The sequence below is a fragment of the Lathyrus oleraceus genome, unplaced genomic scaffold (genome assembly GCF_024323335.1).
Source record: "Lathyrus oleraceus cultivar Zhongwan6 unplaced genomic scaffold, CAAS_Psat_ZW6_1.0 chrUn0203, whole genome shotgun sequence".
NCBI lineage: Eukaryota > Viridiplantae > Streptophyta > Magnoliopsida > Fabales > Fabaceae > Lathyrus > Lathyrus oleraceus.
In genome coordinates this window covers 67,121-77,640 of record NW_026112594.1, presented here as the reverse complement: position 1 = coordinate 77,640, position 10,520 = coordinate 67,121, and the positions used below count along the sequence as shown (strand labels likewise).

General features: G+C 28.9%; 1 protein-coding gene across 1 annotated transcript; it reads right to left on the bottom strand.

Moving 5' to 3' along the window:
* Positions 1-6,673: 6,673 nt before the first annotated feature.
* Positions 6,674-9,688, bottom strand: LOC127112951 (cyanogenic beta-glucosidase). The gene is made up of 12 exons (XM_051046400.1): positions 9,469-9,688; positions 9,277-9,346; positions 8,971-9,105; positions 8,807-8,884; positions 8,657-8,744; positions 8,318-8,573; positions 8,094-8,209; positions 7,711-7,931; positions 7,604-7,635; positions 7,383-7,485; positions 7,185-7,293; positions 6,674-7,099 (listed from the first exon to the last, which is right to left on the bottom strand). The coding sequence occupies exons 1-12, from the start codon at positions 9,619-9,621 to the stop codon at positions 6,928-6,930; spliced, it is 1,533 nt and encodes a 510-aa protein (XP_050902357.1). The 5' UTR covers positions 9,622-9,688; the 3' UTR covers positions 6,674-6,927.
* Between the last annotated feature and the right edge of the window lie 832 nt (positions 9,689-10,520).

The following is a 10,520-nucleotide window of genomic DNA, read 5'->3' as shown; positions in this document are numbered from 1 at the left end:
AAGATAGAAATATATTCCTTTTTTAAGAGCAAATATATATGATCATATCTTGCAACAATGAGGTGTTTAAGTTGTGAAAAAACTATCATTACCGTTATTTAAAGAAACTATTGCCAATTTTGAAAATATGATGAGAGGTTATTAAAATAAATTATATTGGGAGTAAAAAAATCTTGCATATTAGAAAGTTACAATAGAAAATCAAAAGTAAGATAGAAATATAATAGAATTAAAAAAGTTCAACAAAAAAATAGTATGCTGATTGAGAAAGAGATGAAATTAAAAAAAAAATAGAAGAGGATTTTTAATTTGTGTCATCATTCAACGGTTAAGGGAAGTTATAGATTTTTTTTTGTGAGAGATGGAAGTAAGTTTATCAATTGATAACCAACAAAAGATATTAATCACTCAAGTTATTTATAAAAAGATAAAGGGTAATTTTGGAACAAAAATAGGCCACTCCAAAACTTGTATCCCCTTTATATATAGTTATAGATTTAAGATTTATGGTGTCGTGTTGGTTCGATGTCTCATTCAATTAAAACAATGAGAACTATGAAAGTTATGCAAGTTCTTTTATTTTATGGAATTTTGTGATTTTTTTTTCATAATTGTAACAAATATGGGAATAATTTTTTTCACCCATGTATTTTCGAGAATATAATTTAATTTCTAGACTTGAAAGAAATATCACCTTAAAGCGCACACGCCAAAACTATAAAACACATTTTTTTTTTTATAATTTTGGCGTATTTTTGAAATTAAATTATAAGTATCAAACGTGATATATTTATCTTGCATTCTATTTTGACACTCTCTCGGTCTAAACAATTTATGATATTTATCATATATTTCGTACAATGCTTAAAACTCACATAATATTATAAGATGATGATTACCATGATTTATAAAATATTAAATAGCATGATTTGTGAAATACGTTTATCACAATAAATCATTTATGAATTCCTGATACTCTCTTCTCTCTCACCCCTTTAATCACTCAAGTTATTTATAAAAAAGATAAAGGGTAATTTTGGAACAAAAATAGGCCACTCCAAAAACTTGTATCCCCTTTATATATAGTTATAGATAAGTATAGATGATATCGAACCAGATTTGCAACACATGAAAGAAAATAGAGATAATAAAGAAGAGAGACATATATATAAAATTATAAATTAATACGAATAAGAAAATAAATAATGATGGTTTCAATTACAATTTTGTTAAGCATAAATCATGGTTATAAAATTTAATGTATTATCTATTACACAACAGTGAGGTACCAATTTTGTAAGTAGAATGAATAAATAAACCAATTTAAAGTGTAATTAGGAAAAGAAAATCATATCCAATATAAACTTATATTTTTATGATAATGGAGAAAAGCAAACTAAACTTATCTTTATGTTTGTGTTTTTCAATTTTTAAATTTTTTTATGTGAAGTTTTAAAAAAAAAACATTTTTAAGAGAAACTATATATGATCATATCTTGCAACAATGAGGTGTTTAAGTTATAAAAAACTGTCATTATGGTTACTAAAAGAAACTATTGTAAATTTTAAAAATGCGGTGAGAGGTTATTAAAATCAACTATATTGGAAGAAAAAAAACTGCATATTAGAAAGTTAGAATGGAAAATCAGAAGTAAGATAGAAATATAATAGAATGAAAAAGTTCAAAAAAATATAGTATGTTGATTGAGAAAAAGATGAAATTAAAAAGAAAAATAGAAGAGGATTTTTAACTTGTGTCATCCTTCAACAAATGATGGAAGTTATAGATATTATATATTATTTTGTGGGCCAAATGATGGAAGTTATAGATATTATATATTATTTTATGGGAGATGGAAGTTAATTTATCAATTGGTAACCAACAAAAGATAGTAATCACTCAAGTTATTTACAAAAAAGATAAGGGTAATTTTGGAACAAAAATAGGTCACTCCAAAAACTTGTATCCCCTTTATATATAGTTATAGATTTTGTGGGAGATGGAAGTTAGTTTATCAATTGGTAACCAACAAAAGATACAAATCACTCAAGTTATTTATAAAAAGATAAAGGATAATTTTGGAACAAAAATAGGTCACTCCAAAAACTTGTATCCCCTTTATATATAGTTATAGATTATAGATTTATTTCATTGTTTGAATAAGACAAGTATACATTTGTAATTATATGTAATATATGAAACATATATCATTAATCATTGATTCTATGTTAATACTCTAATTACATTTTTTATTTTCCAAACAATAGATGGAAATAGTTAACTATATTTTATTGTCACTGTTGGATGTAAAATCAACTCATTTTCTTGGCAAAAAAGTGTATGTTAAGTTATTTCACACAAATTAAAAAGAATTTATTAGTAAATAAAATTGGATAATAATTTTATTAAAAGGATGAATATTATTTTTGTCTACTGACATAGAATCTTTTTTTAAATGAGAGAAACCATCAAAAAATTAAAGTTTGATTAAACGATCACAAAAGTAAAAGAAACCACCAAACTCAAGTTAGAAAGGACGACACAACCCTCCATGCTTTAACCGCGAATGAAGATTCAGTTTGATAAAAATTACGGTCGATTAATAAACTACCTTATAGTTTATGATTGATGACTGATAACTGATGGTTTATAGCTTATTGTGGATGATTGACGACCGATAATTGATAAGATAATTGAAGAATTGGGTAAAATTAACAATTCAACTAACTTATAAATGTAGAATGACATAAAACATATTTATTACATATTTATTTTATTTTAAAGTAAAATAAATTATAAAGGATAAAAGATGACTTTTTTGTGAAATAATAATGATAAAAATGGAAGAAAAAATGATAAGTTATAAGTTAATAAATAGACTATAAGCTCATGATGAAAAGATCATTACCAAATCGATCTAAATTGTCATATTAACTTATAAACTATAAACTATAAACTATAAATAAACTAGAAGCTCGCCAATATGACTTACCAAACAGAGCCAAAGAGCATCCCTCCTTTCGAAATCCTCAATCTAACATGTCTCAGATTCGTAATTATCGAAACCTCAGAACCAAAAAAGGAAAAGGTATTAGAAGAAGTTCACTTGAACACGATCAGAGAGAGACTCATTAAGGTTTGAACTCACCTGAGAAGGCTATCAAAAATCACATTCTAAACCTTCAGGGCAAGCTCCCCAACTACATCAAAACAACTTTGACTAAGCCATTGATGTAGCTTTTGATATGTGTTTTCTGAAATTTGTTTTTGAGACAGAAAGTAAAACGATGGAAATGATGATGAACGAAAAAAACTCTCAGAGAACCATTCTTGGAATGATAAACAACATATATATAAAAGTTATGTTATAAACGATCGAGTTATTTTTATGCATAAATTTTTTATCATAGATCTAAACCTAAGAGAATTTATCGACATCAGATAGACTCACAAACATGATAAAAATATAACAAACAATAAATAAAAGTGTAATGATAAAATATGTTCGATTAACTAAATCACAAATAATATCATGACCACATCATATACATATTATAAGTTACGATAATGTACCATGCGCACAGCAGAGAAAAATAAATATTTGTTTTTCTTTTTATGAGGTTTCTATTGTAGGTCGCATTAAAAATAATATTATTACATTTTGAAAATGGTAAATAAAGATATTCAAAATTATATCGAAGCATGCAAAGTAATATTGATAATGTGTAATCTATGAAGTTCTTTAAGAGGAATGTCGAACATGAAATCTCTATTCGAAGTATTTTCTTTTTCCCTGGAATTGTTTTCCATAGTAAAGAAAAAATCTAAGACTCTTAAATTAGAATTTTTTTATCGAAAAAGATAGTAAAATTAATAGTAAGTAGTGTAATCATGTTTTTGCTTACCTTATAAAGATTCTAATCAATTCTTCGTACATCCCTTTATCAATGCGCTCTTGAGATTTAAAAAACTACAAATACACGACACAATGTCATATTATCAAAGAAATACATTCAGAACACTTGACGCGTTTGAATATAATATGGTTTATTGCAACACAAATAATACCTGGAGAATGAAGATATTTTGTTTTAGTCTAGATTTGGTAGAACAACAATTATGACTTGTTTCTGAATTTTCTGGGTTTCTGGTAAATAAGAAAAACAATGGACTTAGTAAATGTATATGGTTTTATTTACATAAACTACAAATAGCAGTTAAATTCATGCACTCAAAAATAATCTTGAGTAAAAATATTCTTAAATGAATTAAATAAAAACCGCTCCATCCTTTGAGATATTATTTCTCTTTTCACCATTTTCCAAAGTTGTGTTTTATCTGTTATCACTGTGGAGCTCCAACCGATAGAGTAAATTTTCAAACGTTTGACCTGTTTCAATGAGGATGATAAAAATGTTACTGAAAGAGTGATGAAAATGTAAGAAACAAATTTTTATACGTATTACGGAAAAGATAAATACACCTTATTGTCGAGTTTGCCGATGGATGAAATACTTTGTTCATCCTTCCATGTGTTCCATTTATCTTCAAAGTCTGTTATCTAAAATTTATTGCATAAGAATAATGAGAATAACTATCACCCCATTTATATCTAACGTAAAAGCATAAAATAAATGATTAAGTATAACTTACTTTTATGTCGAAGCAAGTTTCAACATTCTTTCATCTCAACTCCTTACATAATTGAAAGATTTAGCCGTGTTCTAGTTTGGTTGTATATTAAAGCAAAATAAAATTATATTTAGTTATTATCTATCTATGATATAAACAATACAATATAAGCTTGGTATGTCGTGTAACGAAAATGGGAATCAACGTGTGAGCAATTTTTTCAATGTACTTAATAAATACCTGCGGGTGCGATAAAAGAATTTGTTTGTAGACTATATTTTTTGTGCTTTCACTATCTTCTCCTTTCAATTTTCCTTCCCTGGTTAAAACTCTTGTTGTAATCTGTGAAACACCCCTGGATAAAGCCACATATAACTGTCCATGACTAAAACCATGTCGTGGAAGATATATTCCAACATTTGGAATGGTTTGTCCTTGTGATTTATTTATTGTAATTGCAAAACTTAGCCACACAGGAAACTGCTTTCTACTAAGGACAAAAGGCAGTCCATCACTTGCAGATGTTTTTATTTTAATTCTAGGCAAAAAAAGCACGTTTTCCTGCGTTGCTTCCTGTCAAGATTTCCACATACAACGTATTCATAAATAAACTACGACATAATAATCGGGTCCCATTACACAATTTATATCTAGGTACTGCTACATCCAATTCATTGAGATTAATTTTCATATATCATAAATGTAAAGTTCTGTATAATGTAATCCATTATAATTCATTATTTGTATAAATATTTTAGGCTAAATAAATCAAATGACTTTAGTAATAAAAATGTTTAATTTATTGAAATGTAAAAAATCTTTACACCGTTAATGCATATCAATTAACTTTCCCTTCCCTCTTTGGGGATAAATAAAGTTCGATGACGACTCTATTGTACCTTCGAGCGTACGATGTGTTTGGTGCGTACACCATTTTGTCAGTTATCTTCATCGCCACCATAGATTAGCCCTCTCATATTCGTGTAATATACCTACTAGAGCATGTGAGTCTCGCTCCTCTTGTAGGGAGAACACACCTTATACTTTTTTGGACAATACATTTAGTTTTAAAGACACTAGACATACTTACTTAACATCTTAAGACACTAATGATTTGTAGATTAACACATAACACATTATATCTCATGTATTTGCTAATCAAAACTCAACGGTAGAAAACTCATAATATGGATCAAAGATTTCTTTATTCCAAAGGCTCATCAACCCAAATATGTAAGAAAACTATAAATGTAAGAAACAAAATCAAATTACTTAAATTCAACAAAAACTCATTTCAACATTAGGAAGGAAGCTCACCATATGGTAAACTCCAAAGGCCATTGTTTGGTTGATATGGAGCAACAAAACAAGGTTAGGTCATCTATCCATATAAAACTGTTAATTGAGAGAGAGAGAGAGAGAGAGAGAGAGAGAGAGAGAGAGAGAGAGAGAGAGAGAGAGAGAGAGAGAGAGAGAGAGAGAGAGAGAGAGAGAGAGAGAGAGAGAGAGAGAGGAGAGAGGAGAGAGGGAGGGAGGGAGGGAGGGAGAGGGGAGAGAGAGAGAGAGAGAGAGAGAGAGAGAGAGAGAGAGAGAGAGAGAGAGAGAGAGAGAGAGATTTGAACTTAAAAATGAAGGAAACACAAAATGAAATCCTTTGAATTGACAAAAAAGAACTAGAATATGTTTAATTAAAGACATATACCTATGGTTCTTTTTCTAACATCCAAGGATATATAACTAAGAATGTTGTATGTGTAATGTAATTTTCTTGTAGTTCAAGTTAGTTAATTGAGTTACTTGAATGACAAGTAACTAAACCTCTGTTGTTTATTTTGAGAAGTTAGTTGTTAATTCCTCTTATATAAATACATAGTACTTATATAGATTAAATGAATAAAATTGGCTTCTTTTTTTTATCATTGTCTCGCATTTTTTCTCAATCCTTTCTTCAATCTGTTACAAGTGTTCTATCGTTGACCAATAATTATCATATCAAGGAATTTTAAAGTTTACTATTCATACACTTTTATACATGTTCAATAGTCATAATATATATAATTCCATTGTATTAAAAGAGTGCGAGTAAGAAGTTATTTTACAAACTTTGAATTCATTCATTGACAATTATTTTTATTTCACCAAGGACTACATGTGAGTGAGTTTCATTTCACTTTTCTGTAATCCTGACTTTAACAACAACAACAACAAAAAAACATATCCCATTAAATGGGTCGGAAAATCCCAAGTTCATCAAAACAAAATCATTTTCTTGAAACCACATGTAATATATATGCCTAAGATTTAACGAGAAAATTCTTGAACCATTCAGCAGAAAGTTTTGGGTGTCTTTTCTGACCGTCTTTAAAATCAACGAAGACGAGTCCAAATCTCAAGCTCAAGCCAGAATCCCATTCAAAGTTATCCAACAATGACCATGCAAAATATCCCTTTACATTCACACCATGCCTGTCATACACAAAGGTCAATAAAACTAAAGAGTTAGTCACAATAACTAGAGGCTTAAAGATTCTTATAATAAAATATAACTTACCTAATTGCAGTTTCAATATAGTAAAGATGACGATAGTAGTAATCAATCCTATAAGTATCTAAGAGAGATTCTTCAAGAGATAATGTTGGATCGTTGAACTCATCACGACCTATCAATTTATTTTGTCAAACTTTCATTAACTTTAATAATATCATAATATTATGCATACAATATATCTTATAAAATAAGAAGTATTACCATTTTCAGTAATGTAAATTACAGGGTCCTCGTACGTTTTCTTGGTGTAAAGCAAAAGATTATGAAGTCCTTTTGGATAAATACATAACCAACTCGAAGCAGACTGCATAAAATTACAAAGTTATCTTTACATGTTAGAAACAATCTTTTTGAATACAAAACTTACAAATGAAAAGCATTGATATATAAGTTATCTTCCAATGAAATGATGAAATACATACCATTGGACCGAGAGGCTTGCCATTATGTTCAACTGTCATTAAAAAAATTAGAGTATGCAAAGTTACATTTATTTTAAGCTTATTTGGAAATTGATTGATATACTTACATGTAGCATTAACAAGAGAATCAGTTTGTATGGCCGGTTGGACGACATTGGGATGGTGAGATGCATGAGCAGCATAGTAGGATGAGTAATAGTTTAGGCCTAGAAAATCAAAAGACCCCTTAAGTTCCCTTGACTCTTCTTTTGAGAACTTTGGTAATCTCTTTCCCACCAAAGTTCGCATGCTTTTTGGATATTCGCCTCTTGTAAGCGGATTCATATACCTATAGCAAAATGCAGATGCAACGAAAATCATAAAATACTCTCTCTAATTTCCTTTTACTTCACAGATTACAGCAAATCATATATGTATACATAACTATATTTCTTTTAAATACAAAACATGAAGTGAATCGAAATTAAATAATAATTGATTCAATATTTACCATCCAAACATGAAGTCGAGAGCTCGTTTTGAAGCATCAACGTCGGCCGTCGCTGTAGTGGCCGGCTCATACCAGTGTGAGACTAAGGTAATCCCTATTATGCCTCGTTGAGATGACTGCATTTTGGTTATTTTGTTAGAAACATTTCCAATAAGTTCATACTTAAAAAAACATGATCTAGAACCAGAGTAATAATAAGTAATTTTCTTTAAACAATAGAAGACCTTATATTTGATCCGGTACAAATTTGCAGCAGCAGAATGAGCAAGAAGCTGGTTGTGTGCAGCCAAATATGGTTCTGTCCCTGAATCACCTCCTGTGCAATTCCGATTTAACCAATATGAACATCGACCCGGTGCCAACGTTCCGAATGCATAAGCATTCATGCTCACAGTCCATGGTTCATTTATAGTAATCCAATGTTTCACTCTATCACCAAATTCCTTGAAGCAAAGTTCAGCATAGTCTCTAAAATCATCTCTGCAAGATTGCGAATTACATATGTTAATCAATAATCTATAATCATAAAAAATAATTCTAAACATGAAATTGGTGTCACTCACACAATGCGATGGCTTAAAAGACCGTGATACTCATCCTCTAAAGCTTGGGGAACGTCCCAATGAAAAAGTGTCACATATGGTTGCAAACCTGCATTATTCTCAATGATTAACAACTACATGGACATGAAATAAACATTGATGAATCCTTACCCTTAGCCAATAATCCGTTGATGAGATTGTTGTAGTACTTTATTCCTTCAGGATTTACACCTCCGCTAAGCTTTCCCTCTACAAATAATTAACACAAAATTTTGAATAGTTATTATAAATCAGCAATCTACGAAGAGAAATATTAACAAAAAAAAATGACATACTTGGTAGAACTCTAGACCAAGAAATGGAGAATCTATAAGCATCCATATTCAAATCCTTTATGAGTTCAATATCTTCTTTGTACTTATGATACGAGTCAACCGCTACATCACCATTACTTCTATCTTTTATTTTTTCTGCAACCGTTTCATTAATAACTATGAGCAATCTATATACAACTGGAAATTCAATTCGGTTTATAAATAAAACAAAAATTACATTATTAACACATAATATTTTTTTATTTGTTGACAGAATAAAATAGATGATATACTCATATATTTTCAAACATGAAAAAAGAAAACAACCTGGATATTTATGAGTGAAGTTATCCCAAATGCTTGGTCCTTTTCCACCCTCAAATGCTGCACCTTCATACTACAAAAAAAAATCAAAATAACATAAAGTTAATAAGTTAATAATTACTCTTCTACAATATGAACACTACATAGATAATAATATCAGTAATTGAAAGCAATAATAAAAGATGGAGTTGGTGCCTGATATGCAGAAGAGGCTGTTCCAAAAACAAAGCCTTTGGGAAAACTGCTCCGGTTGAAATCACCAAGAGGGTTAAAACCATTCATAGGAGTAACAATGGTGATGGTTAAAAGAGAGAGTAACAGAAACACGTTGATATGAAATACTGCCATTTTTATTCTTATTATTTTCTTGACTATGCTTTGCCTTTATAGTATACGAGGCACAATATTTCATTGCCTTTATAGTAATGGAGTTTGATTACTTTACGTTGAATAGTGGATATAGATGACACGTCCACCTTCTTTCATGGATCAAATCTATCCATTTTTAATTTATTAATTAACCTAAAAGTGTAATGTTTTATACGTAAGTTTATTAGTATGGATGAATTTTAAATCAATAATTGCATATAATCTAATTTAGATATTGAATAATTATTAACATAATCTAAGTATATGATGGAGTGATATAAATAGATGGAGTGATATAATCTAAAAGTCATTAACATAATTATTATTTTTATATAGATGGAGTGATATAATCTAAAAGAAATTCACATATACACACTCATAACTATGAAATTTTGAGTTTGTTGATCCATGATATTCGGCCTCATAGTAATACGCATTTTAAATATGCTTTTTTATATCATCCTTAATAAATATATATTCCCATTTTTATAAAACAATTACGTCAAATTTTTCTAACTAAACGTTCATGATGATGAACATATTGAAAACATGTTTATTAGCCATGAACATTCAGAGCTCAACTATATTGAGTTGTACTACCTCCGTTTTTTATTATATGTCGCTTTGAGAAAATATTTTGTACCACAATATAAGTCGTTTTATAATATCAATGAGTCATTAATGTTATTTTTTCTACTATACCCTTAAATATTTATTATTCTCTCTTCTTTCAATTATATCGATTTATCTTTTCAATATCATTAATGAAGGACAACTTTGTAAAATCCTTAATAATTTCTCTTTTTTATACCATAATTATTACATTTCTTAATACGTGTGAAAAGTCAAAAACGACTTATAATAAAAAACGGAGGGAG

What these genes read in the sequence shown, in the direction of transcription:
- LOC127112951 (XM_051046400.1), bottom strand. Translation starts at nt 9,621, where the DNA reads ATGGCAGTATTTCATATCAACGTGTTTCTGTTACTCTCTCTTTTAACC. An exon ending in TTCTCTTGTTAATGCTACAT is followed by an intron (nt 7,636 to 7,710) that starts GTAAGTATATCA and finishes TTTTAATGACAG; the next exon opens with TTGAACATAATGGCAAGCCT. An exon ending in GCAAGCCTCTCGGTCCAATG is followed by an intron (nt 7,486 to 7,603) that starts GTATGTATTTCA and finishes AATTTTATGCAG; the next exon opens with TCTGCTTCGAGTTGGTTATG.